This window comes from Cheilinus undulatus, linkage group 10 (assembly GCF_018320785.1).
Source record: "Cheilinus undulatus linkage group 10, ASM1832078v1, whole genome shotgun sequence".
Classification (NCBI taxonomy): domain Eukaryota; kingdom Metazoa; phylum Chordata; class Actinopteri; order Labriformes; family Labridae; genus Cheilinus; species Cheilinus undulatus.
Window position 1 is genome coordinate 28,058,251 of NC_054874.1, and position 26,274 is coordinate 28,084,524.

Here is a 26,274-nt window from a genome sequence, read left to right on the forward strand (position 1 = left end):
TGAATGTAGCTGCCAAACTTTGTTTATGAATAGAGCTGGAAAAAAAAAAATCCTCCTTAAACGTTTTACAAAATACGTCCCTGCTGTTCTGACAGAGGAGGCGTCTCACAGTTGTCTGAGCTCTGTGGTCTGCAGCCAGACTCTTCTAATATCTGTTTGTTTGGATAAAACATTAAAGATCCCTCAGGTCAGAACAGTCCACAGAGAGGAGCTACTTGTGTTGGGTTAAAGCAGTAACTCATGGTAATCAAAAGTTCACTGATTGTTTACATATGTCTTTTGTTGTTTTCTCCCTCCACTCTGCCAAATGGGTAGAGAATGCCTCCAGGAGCCACAGTGGTCAGCAACCATGAAAATCTATCAGTCATTACATTTTTGTCACAACTCGTTAAGCTAGTAAGGTTATGTTTATATTTTCTTGCACATTATGATGTTTATTTCCTGTTATATTTTGAAATCACCTACCCTTCTCTGTGTCATCTAAGTCCTGTTCCTTATTGTCCTCCCTTCTGTGTCTGCTTTTTCCAGCAGACTGTTTACTTGGCTTTATTTAAAGCTTTGTAATCAGGTTTTGCAAATCAAGTTTTTGACTTTAAACTTTTGGAATCCAAACCCTTACCTTAGCCCTGTGCATAAATGTGCCTTTACGCACAGACCGGAGTAGAGAAAGAGCAAGAAACTTCCTTTTATCTTCCGCTCCAATATACATCACTGTTTATCAGAGGACAGGAGAAAACACAGGGCAGACTTTTGCAGCAGGAAGGTTTTTTTAGAATGTGCATAATTTACTTGCAAAATCGTGTCCTGATGTGCATAGAAAGCCGCGACAATATCACTTCAGAATTATTTGCATTTTTGTGCCGTTTATTTCCGTCGCCCTTAATGTGCAAAGGCCATAAGGCAAAAGGAAAGGATTCAAGTGAGAGATGCATGGATGCAACTTTCTGTATGAAATCAGCATGAAAGTGACATTAATGTCAGATTAGCTTGTGTTTAATGTTATAGTTTGACCGATGTCTGAGCTGTCAACACTGAGATAGCAGAGTTTATGACCTATACAGTAACCAGTCAGCAGAGGGCACTCCAAACAGTTGGCTACACTCCCAGACGACTGTTTCCCTGTCCACCATAATATACAGTTATATTCACCATGACATACAGTTAATGTACAGTCTAATGATATACTTTTCTGGAAAATAACTGCTTTTACTTTAAATAAGTTCATTTTTTACTTTCACTTTAGTAAAGGATCTAAATATTCCTCTACCCCCTGACTGGACTGGACCCCCCCCCCCCAAACACCAAACACTCACTGCAGCGTACACCCTCCGCCCTCCTCACCCATCTCACCTCAACCTCTGGAATCTCAAGCCCTCGTACGTTCCATTCAGGGGAAGGGGAGGGAGGGCAGACGCTGACTGCTGTGTGGATAAACCTAACTGGATGACCCATTTGTTTTGTTAGCTGTGTGATTTGGATGCTTTCCAAGATGTGTGCAAGTCTGGGAGTGTGTGAGATGTGTGTCTTGTCCTATCAAAGGTCCAAACTATCTATCTGTGTAATCTGTGGATGTTATTCTGGGGATTACAGAGGATTTGTTTACATAAGAGTGAGCTTCAGCTTCAGCTGTGGTTATTGTTTGTCTGCTTTTACAGTCCTCTCATAATAGAAAAAATGTATTAAAGAAGTAAAGTCATTATTCTTGTGTAAATGTATATTACAGAAGACACAAATCCTTTCAAACTGTTTGAAAAAAGGAGACCCAGAAAGATTTGTGTACTAAATTAAGTGAAAGGGGCGGGGGGTTGAAAGAAAAAGCACAAGGGGGTGTTTCTCAGCCCTTTCTTCTCTTTTCTCTCTCTGCTGGTCTCCTTGGTCACACACACTCACACATCCTCACTCACACAAACACTGACGAAGGGCTCAGTCCTGCTATGGCATCCACCAGCCCAGCCGAGGACAGCTCCCTGGCCCCGGCCCCCACAGCAACCCAGCAGCCCGACCTGGAAACTAGAATAGAACCCGGCTCAGCAGTGAAGCCTGAGCCCAGCAAGGCCCAACAAGACAGAGAGGACAGGGAGGATGAGGAGGAGGAGGAAGGTGGTGGCAGCCCTATGCAGGAGGAGAACAGCAGAGGGCAGAATCTGGACCCGGAGTGGGTGGAGGAGAGGTTCAGGATTGACCGGAAGAAGCTGGAGAGCATGTTGTATGGTGAGAGTTTGATCATTCTGTTTAACCTGATTTTTCTGGAAGTTATGTCCTTATTTCTTTTTTTTTCTGTTATCTATTTGACCCTGTGTGTCAGTCATGGCCTCCAGCAGGCTGCACTCTTGTTGTTTCCTCCATCCTCTAAACTCCTGTAACAGTGTCACCATGATTTATGACCTGTAGCAGCTCATGCATTCAGAAGTCATTTCTGCTATTATCATTCCTATCAGTGAAGCAGAGGTAGCCGTGTAAGTTATTGCTGCTCGACAGGTTGATGACAAACGCTGCCCCAGTGTCACTGCAGAAAACTCTTCCTGACAGAGAGTGACAGTCTCAGATAGAGACCCATGTTTGTCCTCACGCACTCCTGATGGGAAAACTGGAGTGTTTCTGCTGATAACTGTGAGCTGCTTAAACAAGTGTGTAAGGTAGGACAGGAAGTAGATATCTCATCCCTTCAGGATATAAACTGTAAGACAGCACCACAGACCGTAGTCTGATAGAGCCATGTTTTCTGATTAGTATATTTCCTTTTTTCTTTTTTTCCTCATTTTTGTCTCCGTTCTTTAATTTTGGTTTGACAAAACATCAATAAAACAAAATAATAAAAAAAAAAAACAAAAAAAAAACGAAACACTCAAACGTTCTTAAGGGCTCCATATCAGTAGATGAAGAAGAAAAAACGTTACCTACGGTGTGGAAGTTTGGGGGAGAATGTTTTAAACAATCACAATCCTATTTTAATGCTTCAAAAGAAAGAGATCTGGCTCAGAAACAGCACTAATTATGAACCAAAACACAAATTACTCATTAATCTACCGACTCAAATTTAATGAACTTGTAGATTTTGAAATAACTCCTCTAATGTACAAAGTCAACAGTATGATGTTACCAGACAGAGAGCTGTATGTCTGCAGACTCAAGATGTGTTTTAGTTTTATGAAGACAATCTGTAGAACAGGTTAGAAGTAGAAAAAAAAACAAAATGAGACACAGTGTAGGTTTAAAAAACTGTTTTAATATAAGATGATTATCAAATATAAAAGTAAAGTATGAACACTGGAGCGCACACGTGTCTCAGAGTTTGGATGTACAAAAGGTCTAAATATAATTCATATATATTCCAGTTCTGTGTACTTTCTTTAATGCTGTATAGAAATTTAACAGGAGCTGAGCAAAAAATGAATGTGAAAAAGGCAGGTGCAATAAGTGAAGGCTTTACCCTACACCCTTTTTTGTCTGTTTTTTTGTATATCTTTTGGTGTTTCACTAAAAAAGTATTGACTCTTTGTTTCTTTATTGTCATTTGACTAGTGTAACTGAGTTTTAATGTTAACCAATCCAAACCACAATCAACTACATTAAACTGATCAAAACAAGCATAAATTAAACTGAACTAAATCAAACCAAGCAAAAACAGAGTAAATTAAACCAGACTAAACTAAACCAAACTGAACTGAACAAAGCGAACCAAACCGAACCAAACCTAACCAAGATTAACTAGACTAGACTAAACAAGAGTTGACTAAACTAGATTAGACTAGACCAAGTTCGACTTAACTAAACTAGACTAGACTAGGGTAAACAAGACTACAATAAATAAACTAAACTAAACCAGACTACACTCAGTTAGACTAAACTAAACTAAACCAAACAAGACTAAACTAAACTAAACTAAACTAAACTAAACTAAACTAAACTAAACTAAACTAAACTAAACAAGACTAGACTTAGTTAGACTTAAGTAAACTAGACTAGACAAGAGTAAACAAGACTAAACTACAATAAATAAACTAAACTAAACCAGACTACACTCAGTTAGACTAAACTAAACTAGACCAAACAAGAATAAACTAAACTAAACTAAACAAGACTAGACTAAGTTAGACTTAAGTAAACTAGAATAGACAAGGGTAAACAAGACTAAACTACACTAGAATAAACTAAACTAAACTAAACTAGACTAGACTAAGTTAAACTAAGCTATACTAGAGTAGACTTAACTAGAATAGACTAGACTAAATTAGACTAAATTAAGCCAGACTAAATGAGAATAGACTAAACTAGACTAGACTAGACTTAGTTAGACTAAACTAAACTTGAAGAGAATAAACTAAACTAGACTAGACTAGATTAGACTAGATTAGATTAAGTTACACAAAACTAAACTAGACTAGACTAATTTAGACTAAACTAAACTACACTAAAAGAGAATAAACTAAACTAAATTAGACTTCAAGAGAATAAACTAAACTAGACTAGACTAGACTAAGTTAGACTAGACTAGACTAGACTAAAAGGGAATAAACTAAACTAAACAAGACTAGATTGGATAAGACTAAACTAAACAAAACTAGCCAGATTTAGATTTTAGCATTACTTTTACTTTTAATATATGAAGTTCTATTTTGATTGATTTTACTTATTGATAGAGATGTATTCTTGTTTTATGTTTTGCTTACTGTAAAGCACTTTTGTCAACCGTGGTTGTTTAAAATGTGCTATATAAATAAAGTTGAATTGAATTGAATTAACTAGACTTAACCAAACATAACAAAACCAGACTAGACAAGACTAAAGACAAGACTAAAAAGCAACTAAATTTGATTAAACTCAACTTTTCCAGACAAGACTAAAATAGAATTAACTAAACTAGAATGAATTAGATCAGAATAAACTAAACTTAACTAAATGTAGCTTAACTAGACCAGACCAGACTAGAATAACTTGAACTAGAATAAACTAAACTTAACTAAACTAAACTAGACTAGACTAAACATAACAGAACAAGAATAAACTAAACTAGAATAAACTCAATTTAACTTGAATAATATAAACAAGAAAAAACGTAGGCAAACTTTTTTCCATTTTGTTTTATTCTTTCATTTTCATTTTTTTGGTCTATCTTCTATTTTGAGCTAATCAGGTTCTTCATTTTCTTTTTCTTTTTTTTTTCTTTTTTCTGATATTTATCTAATTTGACTTCAATTCTGTTTTTTTAGTTTTTTTTCTTGATAATCTATTTATTTTGTTTTTGCAATGTCTTTCTTTCATTTTTGCTTTAATTTTGTCTTTTTTGTCTTTTTTGTTTGATTAGATTTCTATCTTCTTTTTACATAGTTTCTTTATCTTATGACTCTTTGATTCTTATTTCTTTATTTCTTATTTTTGATATTTATGTGATCTGACATCTTTTTATTTTTTTTAATCTTTCTTTATTGGCATTTATTTAATGTTTCCACCCTATTTTTTTTCATATTCTTTATACTGTATTTGCTTTTTGTTGTTGTTTATTTTTCTTTTCTATTTTTTTTTTTTTAATTGTTTCTAATGTGTTATAAATATTATATATTAAAAATGTGTATATACAAAAACCAAAAACTATATTTAGGTCTTTTATATCTTATATTTCATCTAATTTTAAAACTTTATTTTAAAAATTGTTTCCATCATTTTGGACTAGTGGGAGGTCCATGCGTCACCAAATGCCACAATGTGATTAGCTGTCTCCAGGCTAATTTGTGGTGGCCCCGTCCTCAGCCGCCACCTTCTCTCTCCACCCCACACTGTTCTCTTCCCATTCTTCAGCTCCAGCCAGCGTAACCCATGGTGATGGAGGTGGGGTTTGAGGGTGTTTCTTGGTGACCCCCTCCCTCTCTGTACCCTGTAAATGTCACTGAGGATCAATGGCCTTTTAAAATTGTTTATGTTCCCGGCAACCTCTTGTTCAAGTCACTCTGCAAATTTGAACCGAGTCAACATTTGCATGTTGACTTTCCACACATACACATACACTGTAAACAGAGGAATATTGTTCTGCTGACCAACACCACATGACAAATCAGACAGCAGAAATGTTTGATTTTTTGTTTTTTCACTTTGTGTCTTTCAGCTCCAACAAATGGAGAAGGTGAAACAGGAGAGCAGTTTTTTGAGAGAGTAAGTACTCCACATCAGGAAATTCATATTTAATTCCCAAAGATCAAACAATAAAACATATAATCAGCTCTGCTCAATAAAAGAGCCTAGTGTGCAGCGTTGCCACCATTTTAACATTTGCTCCATCCTCTGCATCAGCTGATAACTGGTTTTATAAAGCTGGTAATTACAGTCTTTGAAATGCAAATCAGGCTTTGTATTCTCAGATTGAACACTGTGTCTGGATGTGTTTATGGGTGTTTAGTGGTTGTATATGTAGGAAGGAGTTTGTGTATCTCTGTGGCATACAATGGCTCTCTTGTCTTTGTTTAACACACTCACCTATTGTGTTTTTTCCCACAGGTGATGAGAGAAACCGACACTCAGGTGAAATGGCCATCCAAGCTGAAGATCGGAGCCAAGTCAAAAAAAGGTTACAGCTTCAATGTTTTACACTCATCCTAGTGTTGTTTAGTTTCTTACAGATTGATTTCCCGTTGACCATTAAATGCAACACAATCATTGATTAGCATTTAAACTAAACTTTCCTTCTAGATCCACATGTGAAGGTGGAAGGAAAGAGAGCCAATGTTTTAGAAGCAAAAAAGAGGATACTGGAAGTGCTTGAAACCAGGGTGAGAGCTCTGATTTACAGAAGTCAGATATAGACATGCTTTTGTATGTTTCATGATTTCTGCTTTGCTGTCTTGAAGAGTCTTCAGCATGTTTAAATACAGCGTTTAACTTGTGTGCTTGCAGCCAAAGGGCTCAAAGTGTTATAATTTCTAATTCTTATGTTGAATCTGCCCCCATGGACATCTTTACAAGTAGTACGCATAAATCAGAGCACTGTTTCTTTATTATTCAGGTGAATAAAGTGACTCTAAAGATGGACGTGGCCTATACAGAACACTCCCATGTGATTGGAAAAGGTGGAGGTAACATCAAAAAGGTGATGGAGGTCACATCCTGTCACATCCATTTCCCAGACTCCAACCGCCACAATGCAACTGGAGAGAAAAGCAACCAGGTGAATAAGATAAGAGACTTGCAGGGAGCTGCTAAAAAAATATAGGAATTAAAACAAACTGAGTTTTAAGAATTTATTTTTGAACTTTGGGCAGGTCTCCATTGCTGGTCCCATCAATGGAGTGGAGGAGGCCAGGAGGAGGATACGAGTGAGTGGTCAATGTTTAATCTGAGCTGAGACTGCTCAGGACTGACTTTTATTTGTCCCACAGCTTAATTTCTTCAGTCCTGTCAAAACACAGTGATCAATAAAAGAAAAAATAGAAAGGCTGACTTAAAGAAGACAGATATCACTCCATCTGACTCATAGCTCTTCTTTGATTTCTGTTACATCACACCATTTTTTTCTTTCTATCCACTCTTCCTCGTCCTAGGATTTGCAGCCTCTGTCAATGGCATTTGACCTTCCTGTCAGCTTGGTGCCCCAGGCTCTGCCAGATGCGAGCTCCCCCCTTATCCAGCAGGTAGTGCAGACTCTGGGGGTCAGTGTGAGCTTCAGGGCAGTGCCACCACATCCTCAGGCTCAACCGGCTTTCTATGAAAGCTGCTGTACCGTGTGGGGCCTACAGGGCAACGCAACTGCTGTCAAGGTCAGTGTCCATATATTTTAATGATAATTTGCCTCATACTGAAAGTAGTGTTTCTTCATACCCCATCTTCTGTCAAACATATTACACGTAATTATGTTCATAAAGAGACTCTTCAACAGCTCATCCACAGATGACTGATGAATGAAGCTAACTTAAGATGATCTTGACAATCTGCATTAGTATAAACCATGCTAAAATAAAATAAAATTAACAAAACTATGCTGGTCTAAGGTTATCTAAGTGCAGATAAGCCTAAAACTCCACCAATGTAAAACTAAACTAATCTTAAATAAAGTAAACCAATATAAAGTAAGAGGAGATGAGCAAAGCTAGGCTATGCTAGGTTAGGCTAAAAGATGCTAGTAGCTTTTTGTTAACTAATTTAAATGAAAGTAAAGGTAACTAAACTGCTAAGATTAGCATAGCAAATCAAAGTACAATAAACTAGACAAATCAAAACTTAGTTCAGATAGGTTATACAACATTAAAATAACCTCAACACATCCAAGCAAATCTAAACCAAACTTTAGTAAGCTTAAATTAACACACTGACATGAGTAGATAGGTAACATTGTGTTGTGCTAACCTTAGATAAGCTAACATTTGATAGAATGAAATTAAATGAACTTAATTTACATTTACTGAATAAAACAACTGAAAAATCTTTATGTCATATTATTTTATGTCTTTAATACTGTCATTATCATATAGCCTATGACATTTTTTATATTTTGTAAACCATCTTAATCAAATAGTAAACAGTTTTTACATCTTGTATACCATCTTTATCAAATAGACATTTTGAAATTTTGTACATCATTTTTATCATATATGAGCCAATGTTTACATTTTGTAAACCACCTTTACAAATATTAGACAGTTCTTACATCTCTTATACCATCTTTATCATGTATTAGAAGCATTTTTCATCTTGTATACCATCTTTATGAAATATTAGTTGATGTTTTACATCTTGCACACTATTTTTTATCAAATATTGGACAGTTGCATCTTATACCATCTTCATCATATTTTAGATGATGTTTTACATCCTGTAATGCATCTTATGATATTCTAATATTACATGAGTTTTACTTCTTGTATCTCTTGTTGTAATTTACATAGTTTTTAAATCTTGTATACAGTTTTATTTTATTTGCATGATTGTTACATCTTGTTTACCCTCTGTATTGTTTATAAATTACTTTTGTATGTTGTATACCCTCTTTTATCAGAATTTTACGTCTTGTATTCTGTCTTTATTATGCACACATGATATTTCAATCTTTACGACTTACCCTCTTTCAGAAGGCGACGTGCATCCTGATGGAGCTGCTTCTTGGCTCTGAGCTTTCAGGTGGGATAGTGAGCAGTCAGCTGGACGTCACTTCCCAGCAGCACCTCTTCTTGCTGGGCCAGAATGGAGCTCACTTCCTGAGCATCATGCACCAGACACAGACCCAGATCATCCTACCAGACCTCAGTGCCCCTCAAAGCCCGCACTCTCTCCTCATCCAGGGAAGCCCTGATGGGGTGTGTCTCGCCCGGCAGCAGCTCATGGTAGAATGGACTACTTTTGCTTTATTTTAGGAGAGAATTATGTTTTATAATTTTTCTGTGTTTCTCTGTGATCTGTGTATCCTACCTTACTACTGCGTTAAATATTCTGTGATTTTTTTGTATGTGCCCATCCAGGACTGTCTGCCTGTGTGTTTGATGTTTGACATGCGAGAAGATGGGGAGGCAGATCCCTGTAAACTGGCTCAGATGATGCAAAACCTGGGAGTCTTTATCAGTGTCAAACCCAAAATAAAACAGACCAACAAGGTACACCTTTATCCTGTTCTGCCTTACACAGAAAAACAACAATCTAAAAAGAGAGGGTAATCTTATTTTTTTGTTTGCTTGAAGTTTTTTCATTTGTAAAATAACTTTCATTCTCAGAGTTGACTGTGGAGTTTGTGACTGCTTATTTCATATGCAGCGGATTAAATAAATAATGTTTATTGAAATATTTCTTCAATATTCACTTTGATATTGGATGCAAATCCTCTGCCCTGCAGTCCTATGTGCTGAGTTGCGTTGAATACTGATGCAGAACTTTGTATTGGTGTGTGTCTTTCAGTCAGTGGTTGTAAAAGGTTTGGAGAGGAACATTTCCTGTCTTTATGAGGCTCGTCATTTGCTCCTTGGTTTGGATTCCTGTGAAGCCTCCAAGGGAACCGAGATGACCCCTGACCCTAAACTGGCCAGCAGTGAGATCACCAACTATTGGCTCAACATGCTGCTGCAGCAGCTTCGACTATCAGAGCAGGGTGAGCGTACATATATGTAAGTGTTTGTGTAAATTTGTCTTCATTCAGATGTCATGGTGGTTGAAAAGCTAATGTGGGCAGGGTTAAAGGAAAATCCACAAAGGCATTATTGCTCACAGCAGTGCTGGCTGCTACCTCTCTTCATAACCAACTTGTGGATACTAAGGTGACTGTGATAAAAACAGTAAGTAGACTTGAACTCAGATTGGTCCTCCACAAACATACAGGTGGGAAAAGAAAAGAAAACAAATACTGCTGCATTACTTTACTTTGCACATGCAAGAAATCTTAATTTTGATTTAAAGTGAGTGTAAAGGTGATGGAGACACATTCAAGTATAATCATATAAATACTCTCAAAAGAACTTGTGACCGGAAAAGAAACACAAGCGTCTCTGACAGTGTAGGGTCATCTTTTCATCCTAGCATATTATTTCAGTGTCGCACCTTTTGCTGCATTTTTGTTCAATGCATAAAGTAATTACATCTTCTCTGCTCCACTTCCCAGTTATTTCTATTAAAAAATACAATTTCTTTCTTGGGTTTTCTGGTGAAGGATGACAGTAGTTCTTTGATGCTTCTAAACCAATTTACAAAAAGAAGGCATCTATACTCATTAATCATCCCATATTCTATAAGATTTTTGTGGATAAAAGTTTGTTCTCTCCAGCTAGTGGTATTTGATTGAAGCACACTGTTGCTGACACTTGTATTTTTAAAATCGACTGCATGGCTACAGTGCCTATAAAAAGTATTCACCCCTCTTGGATGTTTTACCTTTTTATTTATTTTATAAATAAATGGTGATCAATATAATTTGGCTTTTTTTTGACAAAACAAAAGTACAAAAAGACTCTTTAATGTCAGTGAAAATATATTTCTACAAAGTAATGTCAAAATAAGTGACAGCATAAATATTCACTCCCTTTAAGTCAGTATTTAGTAGATGCACCTTTGGCTGCAATCACAGCTCTGAGTCTGTGTGGACAGGTCTCAACCAGAATTGCACATCTGAACACTGCTCAATCTCTGTTAGGTTGGATAGGGATCGGGCGTGAACAGCCCTTTTCAAGTCCAGCCACAAAATCCCTATTACTGTAGGTTAAGGTCTAGGCTTTGACTCGGTCGCTCCAGAATATTCACCTGTTTGTCTTAAAACCATTTCCGTGTAGCTTTTTCTGAGTGCTTTATTCATTTTACACTCTACCTTTACAAACCTTCCAGGGCTGGTTGCTGAAGGCATCCCCACAGCATGACGCTGCCACCACTGTGCTTCCCAGAGAGGATGATATGTTTGTGGTGATGTGCAGTGCTCGGTGTTCCATACATAGTGTTTGTCTGATGGCCAGAAAGCACCATTTTAGTCTCATCGGACCAAAGAGCTTTTTCCACTTGACCATGAAGCCTCCCAGAGACCTTTTGGCAAACTCTAATCCAGATTTAATATGATTTTTCTTCAACATGCCACTCTCCAATAAAGCTTCTGGGATGTTCAGTGCCTTGAAAATATTTTTGTATCCATCCCCTGAATTATACTTTTCAATAACCTTTTCTCTCAGTGGGTTGGAGTGTTCTTTTGTCTTCATGGGGAAATGGTAGCCAGAGATGCTGATAACCAGTGACTGGACCTTCACAGATGTCTTCATACTAAAATCACTTGAGACACATTCACTGCACTCAGGTGATCCCAATTTCACTTATTGTGAGACTAGCACCAACTGGCTGAACCTCTGTTGAATCAGGTCACTTACTTTAAAGGGGGTGGATTTTTATGCAGTCAGTAATTTTACACTACATATTTTTATTTAATTGACATTACTTTACAGAAATCTGTTTTCACTTTGACAGTAAAGAGGGGTTTTGTATTTTTTTTCATAAAGTCCAAATTATATTGACCATGGTTGATCTGTAAAATAAATAAAAGGGTAAAACATCCAAAGGGGTGAATACTTTTTATGAGTTTTGTGAAAAGCGGTTGCTTGTGTTTCATCATGTGAAGGCAATTTTTTAAAGCAATTAAACTGTTCCTTTAATGTCCCCTCTTGTGGAACAGGCTCAGTGTCTGCTCCCATTCCAGAGGTGCTGACAGGCACTAAGCCCCGCCCATCACCTCCGCCAGGCCTACCCCCTCCTGCTGATGAGGGAAGAACAGTGCTGAAAGGAAATGACAGCCGGCCACTCGAAAAGGTTTGCTCATATCCTGTTAGTTAAATGTAACAGTTCTTAAAAATCAAATCGGGTCAAATTAAAAACCAAGAACTAAACTTTCTCCTCCTCTTCAGATTCTTGAAAATGAAGACCTGTCCGGCCAGTCAGAGGATGAGAGCTCTAAGGTCAACGTGATGGCATCGTCTGAGGTGTGTGATACAGTCAGCAGCATCAGCAGGGTGGGACAGATGGGTCGAAGGGGGAGCCTCCAGGGTCCTGAAATCACCAAGGTTTTTGTCCAGGGCAGACGCCATTCAACAGGCCAGGTGCTAACATACAGGTTAGCATTCACACCACTAACTTACACACCCAAGACATGTAATGTGTGATGTACATTGTTTCTTGTGATGGCACTGTCTGAATGACTAATATTGACCAATTTATCTTTTGTTTTGGTTTTCTGGTGCCACTAAATATCATGTAAACATCATATATGGGTTTTATTTTGAGCAGCATTAGACTGCAACTGTTTTTTATCTTTACTTGGACAATTCCAATGTCTTACTAATTCTCTAATTGATCCTGTGGGACTTCTGAGTGCACACAGCCCTGTAGTCTTATGGCCATATATGGACATTAAAGGTCAACCATCCATCCATCCATTCATTGGATGGATGGTTGGAAATGCCTTAAAGACAGGAGGGCATCCTGATCAGATGACTGAACCACCTCAACTGGCTCCTTCTGACATAAAAGAGCAGCAGCTGTACTCCAAGCTCCCTCTGGTTATCAAAGTTCCTCCCGCTATCTCTAAGGCAGAGCCAAGCCACCTTCCTGAGGAATCTTATTTTGACGGCTTGTATCTGGGACCTCATTCTTCCGGTCGTTACACAAAGCTCATGAGCATAAGTGAGCATAGACTGACCAGTAAATCTTCACCACAACAGTCTGCAGCACTACTGCAGCAATCCATCTGTCAATCTCACTGTATCAGCTGCAAACTGCTCCAGTGCCTAATGGAGGTTCCCAGCTAAGGATGCCAACAGAACCACATCATCTGCAAACAGCAGAGATGAAATTCTAAGGTCCCTGAACTGGAAACCTCCCTACCACGCCCAGAGATCCTGTCCAGGAAAATTACAAACAGAATTGGTGGCAAAGGCCAGCCCTGGTGGAGGTCAACACACACCAGGAACGTGTCTGACTATGTTGAGACTCTCACAATCATAATAATTCTCCACGTCCACAAAACACACGTGGTCATGATGAGCAAACTGCCATGCTCCCTCAAGAAGCCCTGCAAGGGTCAAGAGCTGATCCACTGTCCCACAGCCAGGAGGGAACCCACATTGTTCCTTCTGTATCCTACAATCAGAAAAGCCTCCTTTCTAGCAGCTTGGAGTAAACTTCCCCTATAGCCTCCTGTGGAAAGTTTTACATTAAAGGTACAGTGTGTAAAACTTGGGGTATTAGCAACATAAAACAGTCAGATTCTAGATCTTCATGCTAACTTATAGTTGTAGCTGTGAGCCTGTGTAGGATCTAAAAATGCACCTCTGTTCTTTTGTCCCTTCTGTGGTACTGTTGAAACATACAAAATGCAAAATTCCAAGATGATGGAGTCCATGGTGGGACCCTGTGTATGAATAAATCTCTTATCATAAGTTAATGAAAATAGAACATTTTGATATATTTACGTGGTTAAATACTAATTTAGACAGGCCTACTTATAAATACTATGTTTCAATTTTACCAAGTTTGATCTGCTAAATGCCCCTAGTGGAAATATTACACACTGTACCTTTAAGGATGTTACTAATCTGTCATGCAGCATGGTAAAAACATGTAAACACACAAACTGAGAGATCCTCCTGTGTAGGATTTCTCTAGAATCTACAAATGTTACAACCACAGAAAACTGACATAAAGAGAGGGCAGCTAGTAACCTTTTCAAGATTCATTTTTTTAGCTGAGTGTCTGCCCCTAAATGCCCTTCTCTTTGAGGCACAGTGCACTTTAAATGGAGCCGCTCCTCTTTTATACCATCTGTAATTATAGAGCATCACCGCCCTGTCTTTGAAATCCTTTGATACTTGCCATCACAGTTTAACCTTACCTTGTCTTTCTGTGTGTCCTCAATGTACTAGATTGCTGAATACAGACATGGAGGGAGGGAGGAGTGAGCGGAGGAATAGCCTGAGGAGAGATGTGGTGCTGGCTCAGGACATAACCGCTGACTCATCTAAGGCTGAGGTGAGGAAAAACAGGGATTGTAGGTCTACTTTACTGCCCCCACAAAATGATGCACTACATTTACTGACAGATTTATCTGGCCAACGTTATTCTCAGAGGACTGACAATCAGGTCTTCCTGTACAGCGTTTAGAGAGGGACAAAAGTTATATCCTTATACTTTCTGCCTCAGACTGAAGAGAAATAGAAAACAGTAGCACCATTTCATTTGTTGTGTTATGTAACCTTTCAATTTACAAATCCCTGACCCTGATGCAGTCTGATTTTAAAACCAATTCCTGTGTTTGTTTGCTCTCCGTCTTACTGTTTTTGTCATCTCTCACTCTCAAAGGTTATTGCATGGAGGATTAACGAGTTTACTGTCGTAGCACCATGATGTGTTAGCCTCTATGTGCCTGTTCTCAGCAACCAGAGGAAAAAAAACAATTCAATTTCATGCATTATTTACTCACCCTATTTCCTGTTTGTGCTTTGCAGGATTATGACTATGAGAAGAAGAAACTGCTTGCAACCCGAGGTAAGCACTTTTAAATGTTTGATTTCTCTTTTGGTCCAACTTTTGTTACAGGGTATGCACAGGCTACTGCAGCAAAGCAAAAAATGTGTTTTTATTGACCTAAAAACACATTTGGTTCAAAATAATTACTTTATATTGGTTTTTTGGTCATCAAGCAGCTGCACATATAAACCCAAGCTGTTGCTGAGGAGGGCACATACTAGTTAGTATTTCTGCTCAGCTGTTTAAACATCATATCAAGAGAAAAAATAGAGTTTCTGCACAATTGAACACATTTAAGTCATTTTATTAAGACATGATTTAATGTTATGTGATCATCCATGATAAAGTATCTTTTTTAGTTTATTCAAAGACATTATGGAAGTGACACATTAATATCCCGAGTAGAGAGAGGCCCTTGATATCTGCACTGCTCACTGCCAGCACAGCTGATGAAGGGGATCTGTTTATGTGCTGCACTGTGCCAGAGTTATAATAGAGCAGCACCGGCACTCCCTCTTAATTCACACGGGGCAGATTCACAATGCATCCAGACACAGTTGGTAAGAGCCTCTCACACACATGCACACACTCACAGGAGACAAGACTTCATCCGTCTTGTAGAGTGAGAGATACTGCAAAGATCTGCAGCCAAACACTGCTAAATTCCCTCAGTGTTGCTTTATGGGATTATGAATTAGCAGTTTGAATGGGCCATCTGCCTCACAGTCATTAAGATGCCCATATGCCAGTATATGAATGGGACATTTACTCACATAAACACACAGAAAAAACGACCCACCAGTTAAAATCAGATTGATATCACAGTCTCTGCAGTGCTTTTCAAGTTTTTATCACATTCACACATGCTCTCTGTTTCAGTGCTAAGTGTCGTGTGACTCATTGTATCAGTTGGTCATTCGGTCTGCAACATGCTGGATAAAAGCACTGTCTGTTCATCATTGAACACCTGAACCCTGGATGAGTCACTGACTTATAAGGCATTTTTGTGATTGGCACACTATGTAGGCCTCTGTTTGACACAATGTCAGAGTGAATTTAGAGTTGTGTCATTAATGCAGCTTGGTAAATGCATAAATAATTTGATGTTGAGTGAAAACTCTGCAGAGAATCAACACTCCATTCAGGACTGCCCACAAAAATGGCTAGGTCCTCACTGATGTGATTTGATAATATTGAGAATACATGCATATTGCCTCAGTAGCTAGAGTTAGTGGTAGCCTCCCCACCTTCAGTCAGATCAGCATTTTTGACCTGAAAAGTTTAGGGTTAAATTCTTCAACCAGCTCTTTCCTTTTCTACTCCTTTCTTTTCTGTAATCCCAGCTTTTGGCAGGTCCTGCCATGGCTAATTGTAGTCTGACATTACAGCTTTACTGTGTCTCAAATACTGAAAGAAAGCTCATTGTGATAAAAGCGTAATCTCATATGCACATTTGCAATAATTAATCTATTTACCATACTAATTACTAATTTACTCCATTTGCCATACTCAAATGCTGTAAGTAATTTCTCTATTCACTGTAACTCAATTACTTTAAGAAGGCACTCTGTGGTAAAGTGTCTCTCTGCATATGCACCAATCAACTATCCTTAATTATCTGATCTACCTCATATACTGTAAATCTACCCACATCCTTTGCAAATTTTATTCCTCTGATCATAGCTAATCACCTTTCTTGCACCCCTTGCACATCCCACAACTATACTATCAATGCACACCGACTTGTTTGTACTAGAAAAAATACCTAACAAGTGCGTGTACATATTTAAATCCTAATTTTGTTCTCTATAAAACACAGCTGTACTCTGCTGTAATTTTGTGTTGTCTCAAATCACCCATTGCCATTTTGCACAAACAGGAAGTGATGACAGTTTAACTGCCTGTTTTCTTCTTCTAATTCTTTTTAAACAGCAATTTAGGCAATAGTAATCCAAACTTTGTCAGCTATTTTCACCAACTATTAAATCAACATAGCTTGTGTTTTATGTTAACATTATTCACTAAAAGACCATTTATTAAATTTGCAATAAATGCCTTTACTTGATTGAAACCGTTGCTGTTAGCAGGTTAGCTAGCTAGCTAGTAAATGCTGATGTTAGCTAGCATGCTAACAGTACAATATAGGCTACACCACCAATAAGGCGTTCATTTAGGGTGCATTGTTCCACACTCAAGTCTCGGACGCTTTTTAGTGTGAGTACTGCATTTGAATATACTACACAGTGTGAATGCACTTTTTGCACTTATGCACTTAGTGTGTGATTTGGGACACGCTGCAGGTCTTTGCTGACCTCCATGCCCCCTCCATTCTGGGCTTCAGACGGTTTTCTCTTTTTTCCCAAATTATGGACAGCCTTGATCCACTCTGCTTTTTCTGTCAAGATCACAGATAAATTTAGCATCCTAAGCTTATTGTTTACTAGCATAAGTTTTTCAAATTACACACAAATGCTGGGATATACTCTGTGTTGCCCGTCCTGCATTAAAACTATCAAAACACATTCTAGCTAATAAACTATGGCAGCAAGAGACAAAACTAGCTACAAGCTGGTGAATTTTCCGTTCTGCAGCAAATATCTTTCAGGAGTTGGTTGGAAGAAAATCAGCTGAAAATGGGGAAAGATTTTAATCAGAAGTGGGTTAGCAAGTGACTCTTAAATAAATGGAAATACTACTCTTCGTCTGCTGAGTATGTTAATTAGCATGCTACCTAATGCATTAGCTGGTAAGATATCAGTTTGTGGTTCATAGCTTTAGTCTACTGTGACCAAAGTAGTTGGTGAAAGACAGTTACGATAATTTTTGTCTGTTTGTGTCATTACAGCCATGCAGAGGAAGCCTGTGGTCACAGAGGTCCGCACGCCCACAGACACCTGGAGTGGTCTCGGTTTCTCCAAGTCCATGCCAGCTGAGGCCGTCAAAGAGCTTCGCAATGTTAGCCGACGCAGCTACAAACCTTACCTGAGCACTATTAACAGCCAGCAAGAGGTACTTACGTCTTAATGCCTGCTTTAAAATAATTTGAAGTTTTAGCTGTTACTTTTACACTGAGGCAGTCTGACTTTAAGTTGAATCCATTTTGGCAACCACAGCTGTTTTTAGTTGCAGTGTAGAGAAACAAGCACCCCCACTGTGGCCCACAACATAGTCTCATTTATTGGTCCTGCCCTCTAACTTTTTAAAATATTTATCTCCATGTGTGGTAAGTGCTGCCAATTTGTACGCTCAATTACCTGAGGTTTGATACCATCGCCTCACTCAACGCAGCCACTCCTTAGCAACCTGTTGACCTATTTCAGCTCTTTAAAAGCCTTCTGAATGGGTGCTCTTTGAATGCTTAGTAGCCAGTGATGGAGATGCAGACTCACTTAGGTTAATAAGAGCAAGATTTTCACTCAGTTCAGCCAGCAGTGGCAAATGAGCTATTTTAGAATGATTAAATACCTGCCTAATGAAATCTGTGAATGGAGGAGTATAATGTCCTCTGAAACTTCTTGCAATTTGTGATCGCTTGAAGTAGTTTGTCATTTGACATCTAAGAAAACAGTGAGATGGATAGAGCGATAAAAGAAGAAGGGGATATGAACAGAGGAGAGGAAATATTTGAAGAAAAGAGACCCTATTAAATATTCAATAACACCTTATTTTCTTTAAGACATGGTCTGCACAGGTGGGTAAAGTGTGTAACGGCAGCGACTCTGACAACTGGAGGGACCGACGTGGATCCATACCTTCATCTCTGCCTGTTTCTGCCTCCTCCTCCTCTTCTTCCTCTGCTTCATCCTCCCCCTCTTCACCTCCATTGACCTTCTCCTCCAACACCTCCTCTTTCCCTGTGTTTGCATCTTCAATGAATAGAAGCAGAAATGACAAAGCCTGTAAGTACCACTTCTGTTTTTTGATTAAGTACAGATAGTCTCTATTGATTAACCTTTCCTGTGATCGTTTACTTCTTATGTGTAGCTGAGACCTACTCAAATGGCTACTTTGAAGGCGGGTGCTCATCGCGAAGGGCATCAACCTGCAGTCAGCGAAGCCCTTCCCCCCAGATGACCGATGACCTGCCTGAGCTGCTCAGCCAAATTGGCCTGATTAAATACATTGATGTGTTTGAGCAACAAGAGGTATAGAGACTACAGACTGTATATCAATATGGATGACATACGTATCTTTGTTTAGTTTAATTTATTCATTTATTTATCAAGGGACAGAGTGCAATGACACTGATCATTCATATAAAGTAGATGAAAACATGGTTGCACAGATTTAGCGAGTGGCTAATTTCCATCTGTTGTCCCATATAAAACTGACACAAAACATACATAAAAAGTCCCAAAACAAGGGCAGACACCTGACAGGACCACAGCTGACAAGACAAAGTACAAAAAAATACACTAGTGATCATTATAAAGGACGATAAATAAGTCCTATTATGTACAAATTGTATAAAGGTAAGAAAGTAGTCTATAATGTTCACATATGTATTTTAAAGTCTAAGGCCTAACACACTAGAGAAATAAAACCGTAAATAGACCCTGTTCTATGAGATATATAAAGTGCAGTGCATTATCATAAAATGACCATGGCACAGTATTTTCAATGTAGAAATACAGGAAGGCAATTGATATGTCATGACCATTACACATTAGCAACATTGAAGTAAAAGTAGTAATAAGAGTAGTAGTAAAAGAGTAACCAAAATTCATCAGTAGCATTATGTTGACAAAAGTAAAGCCAAAATACCATCTCAACAGGAACTAACACTATGCTGTTGAAGTCATTTGATAAATCAGTGTGATGGTGACAAACCTTTACGACCGACTATGGGTTTGACAAAAATTATTTGACAAGTATTTCAACTGTATTTCCCATCTGTTAACATGGAGGAGCTGGGAATGATGAATTAAACTGCAGCCAGTTAGCTTAGCGAGCTCTAAATGTTTTGGCTTCACTCCCAGGCAGCTGTCTATGGTAGCAACTTTCAATGAACCCTTTCCATCCATATTTACTTTGATCATCACTTACAGCAGTGGTTTTAAAGTGCCTGTAAAAGTATTCACCCTTTTATTGATTTTGTAAATCTCCCATGGTCAATATAATTTGGCTTTTTTTTGACCAAAACATCTCTTTAATGTCGAAGTGAAAACAGATTTCTACAAAGTAATGTCAGTCAAATAAAAAATATGTAAGTCAAATGAGTGACTGTGTAAATATTAACCCACTTCAAGTCAACATTTAGTTGTGTTTGTGGTGATGTGCAGTGTTTGGTGTCCGCTAAACTTAGCATCTTGTCTAATGGCCAAAAAGCAACATTTTGGTCTCATCTGACCAAAGAAGTTTCTTCCACTTGACCATGGAGTCTCCCACATGCCTTTTGGTGAACTCTAGTCAGGACTTAATAAGTTTTCTTCTTCCGTGGCTTTCTCTTTGCCAATCTCCCACAAAGCTTTGACTGATGAAGCGTCTGTCAAGATCAAATCTGGCCCTTGTGCAATTGTAGTTGATGACACCTGCTGTAGAGCCTAAACCACCTTTCCCACAAAACAAACAAGAACACACACTTCTGTCCCTCATCGATAAATGTGTCATTTATTATAAATGAGCCTCATGATTTAGCCTTTATCTGCTCTCATCCAGATTGACTACCAGACATTCCTCACTCTGTCTGATGACGACCTGAAGGAAGTTGGAGTGTCCACCTTTGGAGCCAGGCGCAAGATGTTACTGGCGATCTCAGGTGAGAATCTGCTGCTCCAGCTTGGACTCTGATCTGTGTCTCCATCTGTATGTTTTCTGGCTGTTGCCTCCTTTTGTGTTGGGAATTTAATGAAGTTATTTATCTTCCTGTCCAGACTTGAACAGGAGCAAGAGGAGGCTCTCAGACACACCTGCGGTGAAGCCTGGATATCTGGAGGGAGGGGCAAGCGGTCGGCTACCCAGAATCATGGATCTGGAGGTTGCTGCTCAGAGTAATCGCTGGTAAAAGCAGCCAGCAATGAGCTCCATCCTGCTGGAGATAATTCACCTCAGAGAAAGTATACAGATGTCTAATCTGCTTTCTATTTACCATAAATGGGTGAGCATGAAGTTGCCCTGAAGAGCAGCAAAGATAAGGAAACGTTTGAATCCATTGCCTTTAATCTACAGCCATACCCCAAAGGTTTTTATACGATTTTAGACAAGGAGGTCTTCTTCTCTCAAACCTCTGATTCTACAGAAACAAACTGTAAGAAACACAACAAAGACAGGACCATGTTGATCTTTTGTGGTGTCTTTTATCATGATAAGTGCCTTTCTTTAGGAAACTTCTATGCTTTGACCAGTGTTTAAAATGGTTTAACCAATATTATGCATTTGTACATAGAGATTTAAAAGAATAAATGACATTGTATTATAGTAGTAAGTGTGATTAAAATGCTAAAATCAAGGATATCCATCTTAAAAGGTTTTTTATTAATATTATCTATAGATATATGTGGAACTGGAAATTACCCATATTGCAAGGTTAGCAGGGAATCCATTAGAGAACCATTTTTTATTGAAATCCAGTGTAAACAGACCTTGCTCTTATATTCATGATCCCACCACCAGAGGGCACTGGTGTTACACTTTGTGTTCAGAAATTCAAGTCACATTTGTGTTGCAAGAAAAATGTGTTTGAGAAATAAACAGTGGAAACAGCATGAAAGAGCTTGGGGAAAAGGTGGATTTAACTTTGAAAAACACTCTTTCAATAATCAGATAAGAATGAAAAATACTTGTAGTGGTTTAAAAGGTAATGTGATGCTCTTTTAATGTCATTTCTCCTGCCTGAGTGCTCACCTGAAAGTCCTAATTCAATTTATCACCTGTGCCAGGAGTGAAGCCACCGGAACAGCTTATGAGTTGTTTAATTTATTTAACAGAGGGATTCAAACAGCTATTTAGCACTTTCAGAGGGACTTCACTGGCAGAAATTTCACCAGAACGGGATAATCTCTCTAAATGTGTAAATTTGGAGTAAGGTTTTGGTAACCACATTTAGGCAAGAGATCCAAGAAACTTCCACCGGGGGGCACGACATGAGGGGGGTCTGATCCGTTCAGATGCTCCACAAGCTGGCGGGTGCAGCTGAAGCCAGGCATGAGAGAGAGAGAGAGACACAGAGAGAGAGAGAGAGAGCGGAAGTGGTGGGCTGTGACAGATTAGTGCAAGATGATCCCTGCTTATTACAATGTCTCTGCCAATTACATAGGCAGGATTTAGACCAGTGATCCTCAAATCTGCTCCTCACGCTCTGGGAGCACTGCTGGATTTCTCTTCTGTCAGGTACTTAATTGCTCTCTCCCGTGGCTCTGACTTCAAATCGGTGCTTGATCACACAGCTAGAATGAAAACTACCTGGAAGGACCTGCAGCAATCTGCAGCCGGAGGACTTTGGAGAGCTGTTCGGACTCTTCACTGGGTAGAGTTGAAGTCTTTGCACATGGCTGAGTTCAAACTTGAAATGATCCCATGAGCTGCCGTGACAAACAGTTGAACTTCTTATTTCTAAAAATGAATCTCAAGCTGCAGCTTTATTTTGTATAAGAGCAACTGGAATAAGTAAAGATGGCACTTTTAAAGCTGCTTTAATCCTTTTTTTAATATCAATAATAGATCAAATGGTGTACCTTTGCAGTGTATACGCCTCTTGCACTTAATTGTTTTCATTTTATGGCTCATTTTGCATCACTCTTACTCTCATTAGTGTTGTTTTTGGCCACTGCTGGTTATTCTTTTTAAGCCCAAAATTTTGAACTGCATGCTATTTACTCCACCAAACAGCAGGCAGAGAAGTGAGCATATTGCTGCTGAGCACAGTCAAAGAATCATCTAATATAAGAAAAGAACCGCAGAATCTTGATCTGAAAGGGCATTTAAATGAAAGTGGAGTTGTTACAATGATCAATATTGATGGTTAAAGGCAAACAGTCTCCTAATGGAAAAATTGAAAGCAAAATTTATAATCAAACTTCCCTAAAATGAACACCTATGGGGCCAACACCTCCTCTCTTGTTGCCAGTCACTGGTCCCCATGGAGACCCCGGCCTGATGGGAGGATCCACCTGACAGTGAAACCATCTGTGGATAATAAAAAAGCAGCCAATAGAGAAATGAAACAGAGGAACTGAGTGCCCCGAGGATAAAAGAAAACAGCACATCTCCCTGACTGAGATGAAGATGGAACTCACTCCGGGAGAGTGAGTGGGTGAGAGGAGGGAGGAAACAGTAATGAGTGTGTTTATGTGTGCATGAGTATGTGTGAAAACAACATGGCTGTGTAAAAGATGTGCCTTGATGTGGCTGAATTTACAAGTCAGGAAAAATGCCCACAGAGTTCCATATGTGGATGTATCGTAATATTAACTTTCTGAATTTATATAAAAAAAATATTTCTTGCAATACTTGTAATGATTAATAGAGGTGATCCGTTATTCTGGTATGAAGATAAATGTGACTAATTTTATAAGGTTCCTATGGATTTTGTGAAAATTACATGATCAGGGAACAAAGCTTACCACATCTGAGCAACTGGTGTTAGAACCAACAGAAATAACCTGGATAATAAATGTTTTGCTGTGTTATTGATCCTGTTCCGACTGACTGTGTGGTGTTGAATTATTTAAAAAAGCTTTTAGGCTTATTGGGACTTCCAAGTAAAACATGTTTATTGAAGTTCCCATGAAAATCACAAGCAGAGTCTATCATTCAGTGGTCGGGGAATATAGGGAAGCAACATGCTGACTTCTCTGCTCTCTATTTTAGTTACTCTCACAGATATAAATGGCTGATTATAGGCAAACTTGACAATAAGTGAGTAATGTGATGTTCAGATATAAGTATGACAACAAGGATGTTGTCAGATAGACACTCAAAAACATTTCCACCTGGTAATAAATGGTTTGGTTCAGTCCAGTCCAGTAAACTATGATCTTGCTTGCACTTCCATAGCCAATGTCCATCCAGCCTCACTCATACTGATGGCATTTCGAGTAATGGATCACGTGGCTCAGCTTAGTAATAAGAGTAGGTCATACTTAGCAGAAAAAGTAAGGAAATTTGCGTTTGGTAGATTATTTCTTTGTTGTAACAATGCTTCTTGGCATTAAGTCTTATACTGCTGGAAAGCCTGTTTATGACCCTTTTGAATGGAGCCACATTTATAAGGAACATGAATTTGTGGGATGAGCAGCAGAGCTGAGTATGTGCGTTGCGCCCATGAAAAATGTGCCAAATCTTCTCTGCCAATGCCTAGTGCAACATGACAAACACGATCCCTCAGCACATCAATCAATCATAAAGTAAAATACAGTCGAATTGACAGGGTTAATTGAAACTCATAAAAAGTTAAATCTGTGGCAAGGTGGGTCTCCTCTGGCAAGAACAAAGCAGAGCCAGCCTTATGCTATGGAAATACATACTGATAAAGTATACCTAAAGTTACAGGTGCTACTCTAACACAGTGGATAACTTTACTCATGGTGCAAATGTGTCTCACATCAAAAACAACAATCCACCAGAAACATGAGCAAAAAATGTCAGCAGGGATCCCTATACAACAGGCAACATCGAAACACAACTAAACACTTATGAATAACATCTAAACTCTCTGCCCAAGGGCATGATGGGGAACTCTACCCCACAGATTGGCAGAGCATAAACCAACTGACTCTTTACAGTGGATCAACACTGAATGACTCCAAAACTGAAGACCATTTTACTCAGAATGGAGTTGACATTCATTCCATAAAGTTTTACCCGGAGATATGACCACTTGAGTTTTTGAGGTGTAAAAACTGCTGTTATAGGATGTGGAATCATTCTCTTGCTGTGTGCTACTGTGTATTCAACAGAGGTAGAACAAGTACAAGAGTATTGTACACAAGTTAAAGGTCTGTTACTCTGGTTAAAAATCAGGTAGAAGTTAACAGTACTGATAACCAAAAGTACCCAAAAACCTGCTTAATTACAGTAATCTGATGGTTTGTAGGATTTATCTCAATTCAGATTTGCAGTCACAGTTCTCATTTCTTTGAAAATGAAATTGTACTTTTGCCATGAAACTCAACCATTATGTCTCTACATACATTGTCCCTCAGTGGGTGAGGACTTCTCTCTTGCCCCATGTGTGGGGAGAGTGATTGGTTAGAGAAACCTTAAAACAACGTGAATAAACATGTATGAAACATGTATCTCTCAGTGAAGTGCCGTCTGACCAGTGTGAACTCAGCACTATAAACAACAATCTGAGGAAGTTTGACATAACTGTTCTTATCAAGTCAATGTTAAATGTAGTTAAACTATATATTTGACGTTATTACACCTTTAAAGGAGTTGGAACAAAACATCCATCTCACATCATACTACTGTAAGCAGACATGGAATTTGTGATTGTACTGAACTTGCGACGTTTTGTCCCAAACTAAAGGCTTATAACATGGCGAAGCTAACCAGGCTTCATGATATACGGTAATAATGGGGCTCTAAAGTTCAGGAATGTTGATTTTAATAACCTTTAGTGGAGACAAGCCCTGTTTCCCACATTTTTTGGTGTTCTGGCTTCATAATCCATGAAGAAGCCTGCTAGTTGTGTTAATCCCCACACAGTATTTCCCTCTTGCATGAGAGGCTATTATGTTGTCTAAAGGTCTAACTTTTTCTTGAAATTCTGTTCTCCCTAAACTCATTTCTCAATTAAAAAAGCACAGTAAAACTAACTAAAAAGTAATGTCTAATGTTTGAGTGTAATTTGTGCATCACAGAAAAACAGTCATGCACAATGCGGAGGAAAATGGCAAACACTGCATGTACTGAAGAAAGATACAATTTCTGCACAGCTTTTGTCAGAGAGGACCCTGCATTAGAAAGTTCTGCACCATCCACAATACAATGTGATGCTCGTAGTTAAACCTTTTGTCTTCTTTATCCCAAAAAGGGTGTTTGAGCTGCTGAATAGGCTGTTTGAAGCTAGAAGATTCTGTTGTCCTTTTTAGCCTCTGATTGTTGGTTCAATGTGCTTCCAAAGTGCTGAGTGGGCTGTTTAAAGGCAGCGGGGTCAGTTGTCCTATTAGCCAGTGATATCACAAAAACACTCATTAAGCTTTTATGTCCTCATGGGCCCTGCTGGCTTTCTGATTCTGCTCACTTCAAGGCGAGTGATAAAGAGTATTTTCTGCTGCTTCCATTTATGTCTGTTTCGAACAGACAAGGCTGCCATCTCAAGGTTGGAAAAGGTCAGAATTGATGGAGGGCTTTGATTGTTCTACTACAGAG

The 26,274-nt window shown here is 38.6% G+C and overlaps 1 protein-coding gene across 1 annotated transcript; it reads left to right on the forward strand.

The window, feature by feature from the left end:
• Positions 1–1,934: 1,934 nt before the first annotated feature.
• bicc2 (bicaudal C homolog 2) lies at positions 1,935–21,398 on the forward strand. The gene is made up of 19 exons (XM_041798208.1): positions 1,935–2,211; positions 6,101–6,147; positions 6,490–6,559; positions 6,682–6,761; positions 6,995–7,156; positions 7,251–7,304; positions 7,530–7,745; positions 9,054–9,305; positions 9,441–9,572; positions 9,871–10,060; positions 12,113–12,246; positions 12,342–12,547; positions 14,355–14,460; positions 14,937–14,976; positions 17,804–17,967; positions 18,635–18,857; positions 18,943–19,103; positions 20,617–20,716; positions 20,832–21,398. The coding sequence occupies exons 1-19, from the start codon at positions 1,935–1,937 to the stop codon at positions 20,960–20,962; spliced, it is 2,745 nt and encodes a 914-aa protein (XP_041654142.1). The 3' UTR covers positions 20,963–21,398.
• Positions 21,399–26,274: the final 4,876 nt, after the last annotated feature.